Source organism: Pteropus alecto, unplaced genomic scaffold, assembly GCF_000325575.1.
Source record: "Pteropus alecto unplaced genomic scaffold, ASM32557v1 scaffold134, whole genome shotgun sequence".
NCBI lineage: Eukaryota > Metazoa > Chordata > Mammalia > Chiroptera > Pteropodidae > Pteropus > Pteropus alecto.
Window position 1 is genome coordinate 5,343,584 of NW_006436283.1, and position 16,689 is coordinate 5,360,272.

At 51.8% G+C, this 16,689-nt stretch overlaps 1 protein-coding gene and 1 pseudogene across 1 annotated transcript; both read left to right on the forward strand.

Annotated features, from left to right (window-relative positions):
* The first annotated feature begins 9,759 nt into the window (after positions 1 to 9,759).
* On the forward strand, positions 9,760 to 15,297 carry LOC102881805 (CMRF35-like molecule 7). The gene is given in 5 exon segments (XM_025047117.1): positions 9,760 to 9,925; positions 12,109 to 12,438; positions 14,278 to 14,374; positions 14,811 to 14,885; positions 14,887 to 15,297. Coding segments are annotated over 5 exon segments (756 nt in total). The 3' UTR covers positions 14,975 to 15,297.
* A 722-nt stretch (positions 15,298 to 16,019) lies between these two features.
* Positions 16,020 to 16,689, forward strand: part of LOC102882058 — a 5,351-nt pseudogene continuing 4,681 nt past the window's right edge.

Genomic DNA, 16,689 nt, shown 5'->3' on the forward strand with positions numbered 1-16,689 from the left:
AAGCTATATCCTAGTGGGGAGATGGATAGAAACCACCAAAACAACAATAAAACAACGTTTGCTGAACTATAGGAGAAATAAACAGGGATCAGCGATCGAGACAGGCAGGGTGACCCCTGGGAAGGGTGGTCAGGGAGGCCTTTCTGAGGAGGTGACATCCAAGGGCAAGCTGAAGGACAAGAAGAGGCAAGCAGTGAGAAGAGCTGGGGAAGGGAACCGGGGAGAGGGGCAGCAGGTGCTCAGGCCTGGGGAGGGAGGAGCACTGTGGCGAGAACGTAGGGCCTCCCTGGGGTAGGGGTTGGGTCCACTTGGGGTGCGCAGGCCAAGCAAGGAGAGTGGTTTTATTTGCGGGGTACGGGGCAAGGAGTGATGTTGAGCCCCAAGGACTTCTGCTGAAGCGCTCTCTTGCTGATGAGAAGAGAGAGGGCGTGAGGGGGATTAGGAGGAAAAGGGATGTCACCGTGGTATCGAAAGGAGAGGGGACTCTTGCAATATTGGGGGGACAGGGGGGATAGGGCCAAGGAGAGAGAGTTAGAGTAAGGACTTCTGGGGAGTGACAGAGAGAGGGATCTCGGACTACGGGATTCGGGTCCCAGCAACGTGGGGGAGATTTTGCCCTCGATCGTGATGGAATAGTGTGGAAGGGGAGCAGATCTGGGGAGCGAGCATTTAGGGGGAAATCGACGGGCCTGGGCTGTGCGGGACGAGACCGAGAAGCTGGCATAACCGGGGAGAGGTATTAAATAGGCCTCCCTCCCGTTCCAGGGTACACTGACCCTGAGGCCATCGTGTCATGAGAACGAGCCTATCTGAGCTAGGACAGACCTGACCCCACCTCTTGGGAAAGACCGTCCCCATCTCTGCACCTCAAAGAGGCCCCTGGTCGTCGCTGTGGCCAGTGCCTTTGGGCAGATGGCCCTCTGGTCCTACGGCCGCTCTCTCTGTGCCCCTGGATGGAGCGGGGCGGCCTCAGCTTCCCAGAGCCCCTAGCTTCCCATTCAGCATCTTCACACTTCTCCTCGCCCGTCCTCGGTCCGCTGTCCTGAACCTCACAGCGGAGGTGACTTTCAGAAGCAGGAAGTGTGAAGCGTGAGGCGGGCAGAGGGTTGGCATACGGCTGCTCCATGTCTGTATCTGGGGCACGGGAAGATACACGAGGAGAGGAGGCTCGGCCTGAGGGAGCTGCAACCTGGACGGGACCCCAGAAGCAAGATGAGACCTCCGAAGGCATCTGAGGTGCCACCAACCTGTGCAAGAAGCAGAGTTGGGAGTCCCATGGGGGCAGCGCTCCCCATGGATGCCTGAGGCTGAAGGCTGGGAGAGCATCGCATCTCTGTGGTCATCGCCAAAGCCAGAGAGGGCGCAAAGGTCTGGCCTTCACCCCCAGGACTATACACTTTGACCACAAGGAAGTGACATTCCATAGAGGTGGGGATGCCCCACTGAAGAGGAGATGTCCCCGCTTGGTTCTGCTGTGTGGGGACATTTGTGACACAGTGAGAGGAGCAGCTGTGGCCCATGGGGAAGGGGAGTAACCCCGTCCGAGGGACCTGGCCCTGTCCAGTCAGTGGGACTGAGAGAAGCCAAGGGCACCGAGAGCCAGGGCACCTTCTCTCCCTAAGCATCCCGCACGCCGACCAGCTCCGACGCTGGACCCCAAACCAGACAGGACAAGGAAGCAGAGAGGCCCAGAAAAGCAGAAGTGGGGACACAGAAATTGGACCTCTGGGGGGAGGCTCCACCTTGTCGACACCCAGGGCCTGGCGTTGCTGCAGGGGACGTCTGTGCTGCAGAAATGACCCTGAGGGTTGGGGCTGCATGGCTGTCCGCAGCCCTGCTCCTTCTCCTGGGCCCTGGGGACCAGGGCTGTGCCTGGGCGGGAAGCTCTGCCCTGAGTGGGAGACAGGAAGGGCTGGGCGCAGGGGTGCCCCGAGGGGAAGGAGGACCTGGGAGGGAGGAGGGGACGTAGGGAAGCTTCCACGAGTGGCCCGCACCTGCCTCAGCACAGAGCAGGTGAGTCTCGTCCATTGCGCCAGACAGAGCAGCTTTGGTGAGAGGGAGCCTGTGATTGTCATCTTAATTGTCACAGTCAGAGATGAGGTCTTGGTACATCCATCTCTCTCTCTCTCTCTCTCTCTCTGTCTCTCTCTCTCTCTCTCTCTCTCACACACACACACACACACACACACGTGCACATGCCCACAGTTTTTACTCATCCGGCCTCTTCCTCTTGTCTCCATGGACACCCTCCCCTGTGCCACCTCTGTGACAAGGGAGCTACTCGCCCCTTATCCTCTTGCCTGGTCTGAGGGAAGGCCTGTCCCTGTCATGGCCTCTGGACCCCGAGGGCCCTGAGGGGCCCACATCCCGGGACACTCCTAGCCCAGGCCATCTGGCAGGGAGCTGAGACCAGCTGTGTCTTCCAGGCTCTCTGTCTCTGAGTGGCCCCCAGCACCGTGACGGGCACTGTCAGGGGATACCTGAGCACGCAGTGTCGATATGAGGAGGGGTTCACAGAAAATAGCAAAATTTGGTACAAATATCCCTGTTTGCTACAGACGGTGACTACTGCAGAGACCGCAAGGTCAGAGAGAGAAGTGAGGAGTGGCCGTGTGTCCATCGGGGGCCATCCGGCAAACCTCACCTTCACCGTGACCTTGGAGAGCCTCACATGCGCGTGTGGGATCCGCAGGCCGTGGGCTCGGGACCCATCTTCTAGGTCGTGGTGTCTGTGTTCCCAGGTGAGCCGCACACAGCCTCCCCTTGAACCAGATCCAAGCTGCCTGAGCTGTCCCTGGTCACCCGTTTGTCAGGAAAAACGTGGAATCAAAGAGCTCCGGGGGGCGGGGTGTCAGTGGTCAGGACACAGTGTGTGTGTGCGCGTGCACGAGTGTGGTATGTTGTCTGCACACACACAAGCATATGCACAACTCTGGTCGTTCTAGACCTTTCTGTGTACTTCGCCCTGACAGTCTCAGGCCTGAAGCTGTCCTGGGGGAGGGCAGCATTGGGAATGACCCCGACTCGAGATATGCTGCCTTGCTGTCCTCACGAGGCTGTGTCTCCTTTGAAGGAGACCCCATGTCTCTTCCTAAACCGCTCTCAGCTGTCCCTGGGAACAGGACCACTAGGGCACTTGCTCCTCTGACTCACAGGCTGTCCTTGACCCTGGGCCTGAGAGGGTTGTTTCCATAGCTTGGCTATTGTGAATGGTGCTGCAATGAAAATTATCTCTGTGAGATCTTGTTTTCATTTCCTTTGGGTATATGCCTAGAAGTAGGATGGCGGGATCATATGGTAGTGTTTTTTTTGGGGGGGTGGGGGGAGACCACTATATTGTTTGCATCAATTTTCATCTCCATCAACAGTGCACAAGGTTCCCTTCTCCCCACATTCTTGCCAGCACTTGTTATGTTTTATCTTTTGGGCGATGGCCATTCTCACAAGCATAAGGTGCTATCTCACTGTGGTTTTGATTTGCATTTCCCTGATGATTAGTGATGCTGAGCACCTTTTCATGTACTTCTTGGCCGTTTGCATATCTTTTTTGGAAAAATATTCACTTCCTCGGCCCACTTTTTAAATTCGATTGTTTGGGTTTTGGTCTTGTTATTGAATCATATGAGTTTGTTTATATATTCGGGATATTAACCCCATACCTGATACATGATTTGTAAATATTTTCTCTCATTTTGTAGGGTTTCTTTTCATTTTATTGTTTCTTTTGCTATGCACCAGGTTTTAAATTTGACACAGTCCTACTTATTCATTAATGTTTGCTTTTGTTGTTTGTGTTTTTGGTGTCATATCCAACGATTCTTGCCAAGGTCAATGTCAAGGAACTTTTCTCCTGTTTTCTTGTAGGAGTTTAGTGGTTTCAGGTCATATGCTATGAATTCCCCTACGGTTATTATATTGCTGTCTATTTCTTCCTTCAGACGTGTTGGTATTTACTTAATACATTTAGGTGCTCAGATATTGGGTGGATATATATTTACAATAGTTATATCCTCTTGATGAGCTGACCCTTCAATTATTATATAATGATATTCTTTGTCCTTTGTTACAGTTTTGACTTAAAGTCTATTTTGTCCGATATAAGTATAGCTACCTCTCTTCTCTTTTGGTTTTCATATATGTAAAATATCTTTTTCCATCCCTTCACTTTAAGCCCATGTGTGTCTTTAAAGCTGAAGTGAGTTTCTTTTATGTACTATATGGTTGGGTCTTGTTTTTTTTTTTTAATTAATTTTTTAAATTAATTTTAATTAATTTAATTTAATTTAATTTTTTTAATTAATTTTTTAAAATCCATCCAGCCCCTCTATGCCTTTTGATTGGAGAATTTAATCCATTTACGTTTAAAGTAATTATTGACAGGTAAGAACTTTATTTTGCCGTCTTATTAGTTATTTTCTGGCTGTTTTGTGGGTGCCTTGTTCCTTTCTTCCTCTCTTTCTGTCTTCCTTTGTGAATTGATGATTTTCTGTGGTTGTAAGTCTTGATTCTCTTCCTTATCTTTTGTGTATCTACTGTAGGTTTTGCTTATGGTTACCATGAGGCTTAGTGATTATTAACAGGTAAGAACTTTATTTTGCCATCTTATTAGTTATTTTCTGGCTGTTTTGTGGGTGCCTTGTTCCTTTCTTCCTCTCTTTCTGTCTTCCTTTGTGAATTGATGATTTTCTACGGTTGTATGTCTTGATTCTCTTCCTTATCTTTTGTGTATCTACTGTAGGTTTTGCTTATGGTTACCATGAGGCTTATGTAAAGCATCCTTAGATATAATAGTCTATTTTAAGTTGACAACAACTTAACTTCAGTTACATACAAAAAGACTACTTTTCATTCCCCCTCCACATTTTATGTTTTTGATGTCACAATTTACATCTTTCTATGTCGTGCATCCATGAACAAATTATTGTAGCTAAAGTTACTCTTAATACTTTAACCTTATATTAGTTCTTTAATCTTACATGTAGTCTTCTCTGTATAGAGTAAAGCCTATTAAAATATAATTCTTTTCAGCTTCATAGGTAGACAATCAATTCATCTATAACTATTTAGAATTTTGTTTCTTCCCTTTCTATTCTCATATCCTTTGTTTCTTTTTCTCGTCGTATTGCTCAGGCTAATCAAAGTGTCCCAGCAAAGCGGTGATTATGAGCATCACCTTGTTCTGCTTTTAAAGAAAAGACTTTTCATGACTTGCCATTGGTTTTAACGTTTGCTTATAGATATCCTCCTCTTCCCAGTTTGTCATGAAAAGTAATAGATTTTACATAATGCTTTTCATACAGCTCTTTGCATAATTATGTGGTTTCTCTCCTTTGCTCTATTAATTTGATGAATAGATATATAAATTTGTATGCTAAAACAAGCTTATTCCAGTTCCCCAGAGAAATGAAAATGATGAAGTAGTAATCTGGCTTAGTCCTCTCTGAGAAAACCTGAGCAAGACTCATATCTCAGACCCCTTTGCTGTTTCCCTGGTACATGACTAAGCCTCTTGCTCCTCTCAGACCTTCTGAATGTGTCCTGAGCCACCACGACCACAGGACTTCCAGGGAGAGCTCTTCCCTCACAGCTGGCTTTGGACACCTGGGAAGAAATACCCTCACCTGCTTCCCAAAGCTGTTCTTCAAGAGTTTTAGTGACTGGGTTATATATCAGGATCCTAATTAAATTGTCGGGTTAAGGTTAGAATTTGTCTTGTAACTAGTGAGGAAACCCAGTCCACCAGCTTCCTCTCAGCCCCTCGTCCCGGGCTTGTTTTATCTACTATTCATGTGCCCTGGATACAAATCATAATACAGAGTGCTAACCCTATTCCAGGATTTTGTCCTCAGAACTGCACATACATTTTCTCATTTAATTCTGAAAACAACTCTCGTGAACCCAACTTACAGATGCAAAGAGTGAGGCTCAGAAAGGTTAAGTAAGTTGTCCGCAGTCGCACAGCTTATAAGTGGTGCTTGTGGGGTAAAGCCCGGGTCTGTCTGATCCCACAGCTTGTACCCTTACACTTGGCTGGAACACCTGAACAGAAGTATCTTGAGGTATGCCAAGCACTTCACACCTGACGGGGTGGGGACCCATGATTGTAGAGGAGAGCCATTTCTGGAGTTGGCATGCAGAGTGTTGTACTCCTTGAACCCAAGGCCCAATAGGTCAGATACCCTCTCGACCCCTCCACAGACACATCTGCCCCCACTCCCCCTCACCCTGCACAGCACCCTTGCTTCCTCTTTTGTACCTAGTGGAGACTCTCATGTCCTCTGACACAAACTTACTAAGAAATGACACTCTTTTTGCTGAATAATTAAAAGCAGGAAATACTCACTCTATAAAAGGAAGTGAATGAGTAAAAAACTCAAAGGTGATCTGGATAAGCAGAAGGGCAAGTCTGGCCTCAAGCAGAGCTTCAAGTGACCAGCTGGGATCCTAGTTTGCTCTCCAGTTGCGGGTCAGAGGGGCGATGAGTCGGAGAGACAGGACCATGTGGCTGTCCCCAGCTCTGCTGCTTCTTGGCCTCCCAGGTGAGTGTAGCTGGGGCCTCGGGAACTTGGCGCTCCAGGGGCAGGGCAGGGCAGGGAGCATCTGTCCCAGGTACAAAGAGAAGTGTCACATCTGGGGAAATGAGAGGTGGCTTTGTTAATTCATTCAGCAAAAGCTCATTGGGGTCCTACTTCATGCCAAGCATGCGGCAGGCCCTGAGGACATGAAAGGAAAAGAGAAACAGGAGTGGTTGTTACAAAGAGGACCCTGAATGGCTCAGTGGGTGAGTGAGACATATGGATAAACAACTGCTGGTTCCGGGACACAAGGAGGGAGCTCTCTGTGTGCAGGGTGACATGAGGCTGGACGTGAGGTTGCAAAGGCAAAAGACAAGCTTATGCGGGGCCTTAAACACCACGCCTGGAAACGCAGGCTTCCGAAGAGAAGATTGCTCAGGAACCCAGGTGGGAGTCAGGAGGGGCGCAAGTATCTCTTCTCTTTGTGGAATATACCAGTACAGACACTTAGAGGACATTACGGAGCAGTTTGCACAACGTATGCCATATGTGTGGGTCACACAGCCCTCTCTGGCTGTCTGGGGACTGGCCATCTGCCACAGACAAACCGGGTCACAGAGGGACCAGAGGAAATTGCACAGTCGGGGAGTTGGGAGACTTGAGTTCTGGGCCCGACAGGGGTGCATGACACGGGCGGGCCCCTCATAGTTCCAAGACCTGGCTTCTCATGGGAACAGAAAGTCTCTGGAGCCCTAATGATGTCGGACTCGACTATTCAGATCAGATATCAATAGATGAGGGCCGTGGGCTTTCCCCGAATTCTTGCTGCCCTTGTTGATTTTACTGATGATGATACTTGTCAACCAGCTGTGAGGGCAACTTCTCTGGGATGGCCATGTTCTTTAAGCAGGACTCTAAATGGCCCAGAATTCCCCAAAGACAGCAATTCAGAATGTCTGCCTCTCCCCCTGGGCTCCAGCTTTGCATTCGAGTTCAGAGACTCCCCCACCTGCTCCCGCTCTTGATCTCAATGTCCAGCTCACCGAAGGCCAAGGAGAAGGGTTTGGGTAAACCGTGCCTGAGCTCACGCTTTCTCACACACACTCACACGACACACACAGAGGAGTCAAACCCACACGGCCACGTGCGGTCCCACCTCCGTATATGGCTCTATTCTCACACACTCCTATACAGTCACATTCGCATACTCATCCAGGGTCACAGACACATGCATGTATTCACTCACAGGGACACCAAGTGACACACAGACTTGCACACACTCTGCACTCTCACGCACATACTCATTCAGAGTCTCCCTCACATGTACACGCCCCCCCAAAACACTCTTCTCCCTCAGATGAAGGCTGAGACCCGCCATGGCTGATCTGTGGCTTGGGGAGGGTGGGGAGATGTAGAGACAACATGGGGCGTCCCTCCTTACTCCGACTCTGTGAGTGAACGTGAGCAGGGGGTGAACTTCGTCAAGGATGAAAGAAAAGCCAGCTCATCAAGTTTTCACCTGTAGACTCTACCATTAGCTGCCGCGGGGTTACTTCTGTGAAGGGAAGGAGAAAAAATGGATATGGTGATGCCAGGATCACCCGGCTTCCAGTAAGACGTGCTCTTCTCTGCTCAGTTACGTGAGCCCCCAACCACCCTGCGAGGGAGGGAGGGTGCTCGGTAAGGGTTGCAGATGGAAGGCCAGAGGTCTGTTTTGCCAATGAGGAAAGTGATGCACAGATGGCCAGGGGCACAGACCTGCACCCCAGAAATGACTCTTCGGAACTTGGGCTGGCATGACAGCACAGGGACATCAGCAGAGAGACACCTCGACCCATCCGTGCAAATAACACGAGCGCCAATCCCATTACGCGCCCCCTGCTCTGAGCTCTCCTGTGGCTGCCTTTGTCTCATTTTGTGTGCCATTTGTCACTTGCTATCAGCCCCGACAAGGAGCTCAACAAAATTTTTCAATTTTGAGATAAGAGTATTCACACAAGGATTTCACAGACGTGGCAAACTTTCCTGAAGGATGGACACACAGGAAGAGGGTTACATCTCAGACTCATGAAAACGAAAAATGGAAATTCAAACGGCCTTATGCTTTTAAAGCCCAGCGACCTTTGTTCCCTGGAATTCTGCTGCCTGCTGACTACTGTCCCACATTTCTACCTCTCTTTTCCTTCAAACAAACTCAAAAATTCACATAGGCCTAATTAATAGTTCCATTCATCATAATCTGTATTTAGAAAAACATTCTGCGTGTTTTTTAACAATGAGCCCAATCACATTATGAGTGATTTACTGTCAGATTAAACGGGATGGACGAAGCTTCTAGAAGCAGAGCATCTCTTCTCTGCTGTTTGTGATCGCACCTCTATTTGCTACTGTAGCTGTGTTATTTTTTTTTTTAAGAAAGAAAATGACCCTATCTGCTGATTCTTGCATTCGTTTTAAATTTACATCAATGCTATCTCCTAACTGACTCCTTTTCTATTTTTTTTAAAAAATTATCTTTATGGTTTTATTAGTTAATGATATTGTAAACAATTTAATAGAATCGAAATATTTAATTTAGAAAGTGAAAATCCCCCCCAACAAAAACCGATCTCAGCCCTAACCACTTTTAAAAATTTAGGACACATATTTCAGATTTTGTTCCTACTCGTGGGCTATAAAACAAAACAAAACAAAACAAAACCCACAGGAATGGAATCATAACCATTCTGTTAAGCAACTTTTTAAAACCTAATCGTAATATATCTGGGACATCTTTCCCATCATTATCCGTGATTAGTTTTTTTCCTTTCAAGCACGTTAGAGATGGCCTCTAATTTACTAGCCCATTCTCCCATTCATGGCATTTGAGTCTCTTTCTAACCTTTACTGTTGCAACAGTATTGCAATTAGCATGCTTATTCTCGTTGTCTGTTGGTATGGAGATTATAGTTAATCCTAGAATCAAAACGAGTATGTCTATGATCACGCCGATCGGCTTCTTTTCAAAAACAATCATGAATCTGATTGGTACCTACTCAGTCCAGACACTGCACAAGCTATGGGGCATGTGGGTGGGAGGAGAGAGAGAAAAAACAAACATGAGATCTCTGCTCTTTGGGACAGAGAGAGCATCTTAGCAGGGGCAGCAGAGAGAGAGGCTGCTAAGGGTACTAAAATAACAACGTGGCATTCAGGTTCCGTTACAGGGCTGCGGGAGCGATAGGAGGAAGCAGTTCTGGTTGGGATGGGGCATAAGACTTTGCAAAGGAGGCTGAACCTCGAAGGGGACGTCGAAGGTTACAGTAGACAGGCAGGGGTTGGAGAAGGGGTTTCCGGAAGGAAGAAGGACGTGGGCGATGATAGAGCTGTCTGGGAGGACACGACAGAGCCAGGGGAAGAGAAGTATGGGAGTGAGTCAGAGCACAGAGGGAGAGGTGTGGGGAGCCAGGAAGTGGCACAGACAGGGAATTTGGATCTAGATCATAGAAAGACTTGAATGCCACACCAAAGCATTTTAGGTCGTTCCGAAGCAGGAGAGGTCCTGAGAGATTTTTAAGTGCTCACAGCAACTGCAGATAAGGACGAGGTAGGGACAATTTCAACGCACACCTCTGGCAGCTATATGCAGAGGAGAGTGGAGGTGGGGTGCAGCAGGAGCTGGGGAAACCTCTCCAGATGAGCACCCGACCTGTCGACAGGCTGTTGCAGTGACCCCCGAATGTCTGCCGTTTGACACGTATCCAAGTCTTACAAACAACCCGCAAGGGAGAAAGCAGCATCGCCATTTTAAAGAAGCGAGACTCAGAGGTTCAGTACCTTATCAAATTTCCCAACTAGTTTGTGGTCGACGTGTATTTCTGTGTCCAAAACACATTCTCTCTCTGCTGTGTCACGCTGTTCTTGTGGACTGCGAAAGCAGAGAAAGAAAGAAGAAAATCATTTTGAGAAGCATTTTGGAGGCAGAGTTGACTACGTCGGTTACCAGTGGGTTGTGGAGAGAGGAGGGGACAGATCGACAGAGACGCCAAGTTCCCTAGAGAGGCTGATGCAGCTGGTTTCACGGGCCTGAGGTCAGTTCTGCTGGTTTAATACTACGTTACTTTCTGACACAGGTTTATTGTCTTACAATTCCAAAGTGGTCTTACAAGCTAAGATCAAGTGTAGGCAGATCGCGTTCCTTCTCGGGGCCCTAGGAAAGAATGTTTTCTCTCCTTCCCCAGACTCTAGAGGCCGCCCCAAACCGTGGTTCGAGACCCTTTTCTCCATCTGCAAATCTCTCTGACTCTGACGCTAACCTCCCTTCCATTTATAAGGACCCTTGTGATGGCATCGGACCCACCTGGCTAACCCAGGATAATGTCCCCCATCTCAAGGTCCTTAATTTACTCACACCTGCAAAGTTTCTTTTGCCATGTAAGATGACATGAGCGCAGACTCTGGGGATTAGGGCGCGAACATCTTTGGGGGGCAGTATTCTGCCAACCACAAATGCAAACCTCAATGAAACTAAAATAGCTTCAGGGAGAAGGTCAGAGGTGTGAGGAGGTAGCGCCTTCCTGTTGCTAGCAGAGACGCCCCACCCCCGACTCCCCAGCGGGGCTCTGAGGCTCTGGAGCTGCGAAGTGGTCAAGAGAGGCTTCTGCCATGCTCCTCTGCTGCGCTGTGCTTATTCATTTCCAGGTGGTCAAGACACAAGTGGCCATTGCCAAGGGCAGGGAGCATATCTGAACACGGTCCGTTTAACTGGTGTCGATCCACAGAACAGCAGATACCTGTTCAATTTATCCGCATCTCTAACCTGTTCCACTCCCATCAGGCCTTTGCTAGTCTGTCCACGGGGATCTCCCCACTAGAGGGTGGAAAGTCCGAGGAAGACTAAGTTCAAGGGGGAAGAGGCGGTGCACTGAGTTCTGTAACTACCACATCTGGGGTAGAGATATCCAGTGAGTGTTTGTAAACGGTAGGCTGGAGCCAAGGAGAGAATTTGGGCTACAAATAAGGACGTAGGAGTCATCGGCATATAGGCAATAACCAAACCCACGGCACTGGAGAGTCGTTCCAGGGCACTGGAGTGGAGCGAGACGAGGAGGCTGGAGAGGGGGTCCTGGGTCCGCCCGTGGTGACCTGGGGCTGCTCAGCGATTCTGAACAGCACTTCCCACTTCTGCGTCCAGCGACACCACATGCGTCGTCTGACGAATTTGTACCCGCACTTCCCGGGTTACGCTGAGATTTAAAGAGAGAGGAAGAGAAACCGGTGGGAGCCTCTGAGACAGCGTAGTCAGAGAGGAAGCGTTTCCGGTGACAACGGCGTTGAGAAGACTGTCGGGAACGCGTCCGAAGGTCGGATCGTCACACACCGTGACCACGTCTAAGGAGATGAGGACCACAGAGGCCAGAGCTCTGCCATCGAGGGAGCATATGAGGAAGATGGACAGAGGAGAGAGAAGATGTGAAGAGTCAGCTAAGGGGCGGCTGGGAAGCCTGGGCGGGGACCCCGGTCCAGCTGCTGAACACCAGCTGGGGTGGGGGGTCAGGTCAGGCCTGACTCAGGGAGGGGGGCAGCATCTATATCTCGGGGTTCTGTTTCCTAGGCTGTTTGTCCATCCGAGGCCCAGAGTCCGTGAGAGGCCTGGAACGAGGCTCGCTGACTGTGCAATGTCGCTATGACCCAGGGTGGGAGGCCAACGGCAAGTGGTGGTGTCGGGGACCGTTCTGGAGTCTCTGCCAGATCCTCGTCCAGACCACACAGTCAGCGCAAGAGATGGATGAAGGCCGGGTGTCCATCAGGGACAATCAGAAGGACCGCTTGATCACGGTGACCATGAAGGAGCTCAAGCGAGATGACCAAGACACCTACTGGTGTGGGATTAGTAGGGTTGGAACGGACCGTGGGGTGTCCATTAAAGTGATCATTGTCCCAGGTAAGAATTTTCCCGTCCCTACTGTGAGGCTCAGGTCTGGGGGCTCCGGCTGCCCTCCTTTCAGGGCAGAGGGGAAGCGACCGAGTCCCTGAGGACCAGTCGTGGACAGCGTGAGAGATGACAGACAGCCGGGGAGGAGAGTGAGAGATGCCGGGGCAGAGAGGCAGCCCGCCCCACGCCCGTTCCCGTCACAGTCCCCGAGGTCCCCCTCCAAGGTAGTGGGGATGGGATGGTTTGGGGTAGGGGTGTGGCTGTGGACCCCACGGCCTAGCCCTGCTCTCCCAGGGACCGGACGGCCCCAGCGCTCCACATCCTCTTATAGGAGCCCCGATGGGCCTCAAACGCCTGCAGGGGGTCTCAGGCCTCGCTCTAGGGAGTGGTCAGTCTCCAGTAGCCATGCTCTGAATCTGTCCTTACATGGAGAGAAGCAGGGGACACCTGGAGCAGCCCAGAGGGTGTCAACACTGAACCCAGAGTGGCCCTGGACCTTTTCCAGAACTCTCCTCTCTGCATCCCCAGCGCCACCTCAAAACCCACCCCCTACCCCCCGCCTGGCCCATTTCCTTTATGTGGCTGCATAAGAGGAACCAGAGATGAGCTCAAGGAGCTCAAGGAACAGTGGACACTTGAAGGAGAAAGGAAGGTTTTGACTATTAAGCCAACATCAGGGACCTCTTTGGCCGCCCTGGGGTCTCCCTGGGCCTGAAGCCATCAAAGGATTTGGGGGTCTTCCTGGTGGCACACGGCTCTACTGCTGTGGCCGGCGCCTGAGAAACAGCCCCTCTTCCACCCAGCCCGCATGTGGCCAGTTGTCCCTCAGCCCAGCGTCCACTCAGGAGTGGCAGATGGTGATGCGCAAACAGACAACGCGGACTTTAGAACAAGCCTGTTTATTGTTAGCTTTGGAACCAGGGAGTGACAGGGGCTGCCACCAAGTGAAGTCCAGAGAGGACCAGTTGAGCAAAATGTCCCAGGACTGTCCAGTAGGGGTAGCCAAGATCTGCAGGGACAGAAAAGGGATTGATTAAAGCACATGAGCAGGGACCGAGACAGGCTAAAACGTGCCCCATGGGAGTTTACAGAGGAAGGCGTTTAAGGGTCTTGGGTGGGGCACCCGGGGAGGGACCAACCTGTAAGGTGATCAGAAGCCTCCAGAGGGGCCGTTAGGACAGCACTTACCTGGAGCACAGACCAAGATGGGACCTTGCAAGACAGAGTTTGCCAGGCCCATGACTCAAACGCAAGGCAGATCACGGACACTCGGCGCCAATCCATGACCGAGCTGCCCGCCATAAACCGTCCCATAGTTTCTCATAAAGATGTTTCATTCTTCAAAGTCACTGTGCGCTATTTAACCGGAATGTGCCCTCGTATCCACGAGGCTTCCGGAGGGCTCCTCCCTCTCGCCACCCCGATAATGAGTCAGACGCCCCATTTCCAGAACCGTCTGTCCCTGAGCCCTGCTTAGGCCCTGCTTGAGCAAAAGGACCAGGGATGATTTTTCCCAACCAACAGCCCCACTTAGAGGAGGAAGTGGAGAGACTGTGACAAGGTGGCCCCCTTTCCCCTGGATCAGCTACAGTGTTTACTCTTATTAAATTTTTATTTCTTCTTGCTGCACTTGAAAATGCTAGAATCGATGACTGTGTTTTGATTCGGATGACTCAGTAGAAAGGGGAGAGGCCGAGGGGCTCGTCCAAAGAGACGAAGCTCCCTAATCCAGGGGAAGGGGAGGGGCGTGTCTCGTGGTGAGGACGGGCAGGGCTCCTGTGGCAGTGTGGCCTCGTGCCAACCCTTAGTCTGTGCCAATCACGTGTGGTGGAATCTTCCCATGTCTAGAGGGGACAGTTCTGCCCACCGCGGAAAACCTGCTGTCTGGGACAACCAACGGCCACAGAAACATGTCTTCCGGCCCCTCTTCCGGCTCCCACATCAGGTGAGTGGCTGTGGCCCTCTCTCTTGCCCCCACCTGAGGCCTCTCCCATGATGCAGCCGGGTCTGGGAACCCCTCTGCCCCTGTGTGGCCACTTGATGCCGGAGCCTGTCAGAGGCAGGCTCAAGGCCCAAGCCCCGGCTCCATCTCACTCCTCACCCGCCATCCGGCCAACCCCAGCCTTCACCAGAAAACCCCTCTGCAGAACACGCCTCCGCAAGCGTTATCACCCTGTTCGGTCGTCAACGAGAAAAGCACGGATGACCTAGTGGGTCCACAATGCAAGGTGTCAGGTGCCACTGAACACGAGGGTGATTTGGCAACCTGGAGCTGGCATTAGTGGGGTGGGGAGGACAGCGAGGCACCCAACAGCCTGTCCTGGGTGACCTGCAGGCCCTGGAGGGGCCCAGGGCCCTAACCACTCCATCCTCTCTCACAGGACCCACTACGTGCTCCTGGTGTTCGTGAAGGTGCCCATCTTGCTCATCTTGGTTGGTGCTGTCCTCTGGTTGAAAGAGCCCCCGAGTGACCCCCAAAGAGCACTTGGAACAGCCTATCTATAAAAACTTGTCCTCCGACTTGACCAAAGATACAATCCCTTAGACAGACAGATGAAAAGACACTTCCGACCCTGGCCCCCACTTCCGGAGGGGACACGGAGCGTGGAAGGAACAGTTCTGAGGCCTCAGGATGCAGTGACTGCGGCTGGGAGCTCAGGGGCTGGCCGGGCATCCTCCCTGCTCCGCACAACTGGAGGACATGACCCTCCTGAGGCAGCGCTGCCTGAAATGCTCCCGCTCCTTCAGGTAGAAAGCAGCCCACCCCACCCCGCCAGAGCTGGAGCCCGGGTTAGGATGGTGGTGTCCCCCCTGTTGGAGGACATCTGGGCGCAGAGCTGGGGACCGACAGAAGCACAGAGAAAAGCAGCAGGAGTGTGAGAGAAAGACACAGAGACGGGGCCCTGGCCAGTGCCTGGTTCCCGTCATCCCTGAGACCAGCTCACACGCTCCGGGTCCGAGCTTCCGAGATATGTATAAGTTTTTTAAATCATTTATTTTCGAGCTGGTCAAGTCGGGTTTTGATGGGAATCGCACACATACAGAGACACGCACACACACCGAGGAGGATGATTCTGTGGCGAGTTCCTGGTTCTGGGAACCGACAAGCTGGCCGTGCCCTCTGCTCAGAGAGGACACCGCTCTGAGTACATGGGGCCGAGGGAGGATGGGAGCCTCGCTGGGCCGGGCCCCGTGCTGGCCCTCCCCTCCCTCCTCCCCTCCCTCCTCCCCTCCCTCCTCCCCGCCCCTTTCAAGAGGGGCCCCAACGTGGCCCAACAGCACTTGGGAGCATGCTCTGGGCCCACAGCCATGACCCCGGAGGTCTGGGGGTCTCTCCCTGGTGTCTGGCAGCTCGTGAGTTTCTGGACGTTCCTTCCTCTGCCACCTTACGGCCCCCGGGACATCTTCATAACACAGGAGATGCGGTTTGTGTGCGCCTAGCGGGATGTGCAGCCCTCAGGCTCTGCATTGTGCGCTGAGCTGCCAATGGCTGTCCTGGTCCGGAGGGGTGTCTTTGGGGGCCCCTCACGTGGACCACGGGAGAGAGGAGGCCACCAGCTGCTTAGGGACATGGGCCACCTCTGACCGTCATGAGCCAGGCGATCTGGAGCAAACGATACACCCCACCCCATCCTAAAGGAGGTGGGGGTGCGCGGTGACAGTCCGGTCCCTCGGACAGCAGTGGAAGGATTTAAACGAGATGACGCATGCCCGGGGCCCCCTCCTTCCCTTCCTCCCTCCCTTCCTCCCTCCCTCCCAAGCCCCTGCCCCCCACCCCTGAGGAGCCGGGGCTTCTGGGCGTGACTTAGGAGTCTGGCCTGCTCCTCTCCCTTCAGCACAGGTGCTCAAGTTCCCGCGGGGGCTGCGGGGCCTCGGAAACTACCTCAAGGTCAAGGCCGACGGACAGACATGAAAACTGAGGAAAACGCTGTCGTCTCTTTTAAGCGATGTTGTTTACATAAAGTTACTTAAAACTGTCTGAGGGAAATAATATGGCTTCTCTTTAACGATGTTTTAAAAATAGTCTGGGTAATTATAAACGTCCGAGGGGAACGATGCTGCCGCTTTCAAGCTCCTCACTCACCAGAGGGACACCCTTGGGCTCAGTCACCTTGTGCCTCAGGCGTCCAGAGTCCCCCCACCAAAGGGAGCGTCACTTCCCATGAAGAAGAAACAGCTCCACTTGAGAAGCACCCCGCCCCCCCCCACACACACGCACACAAACGACCGTAGAGACGCGCGACTGGAATGTGTCACTCC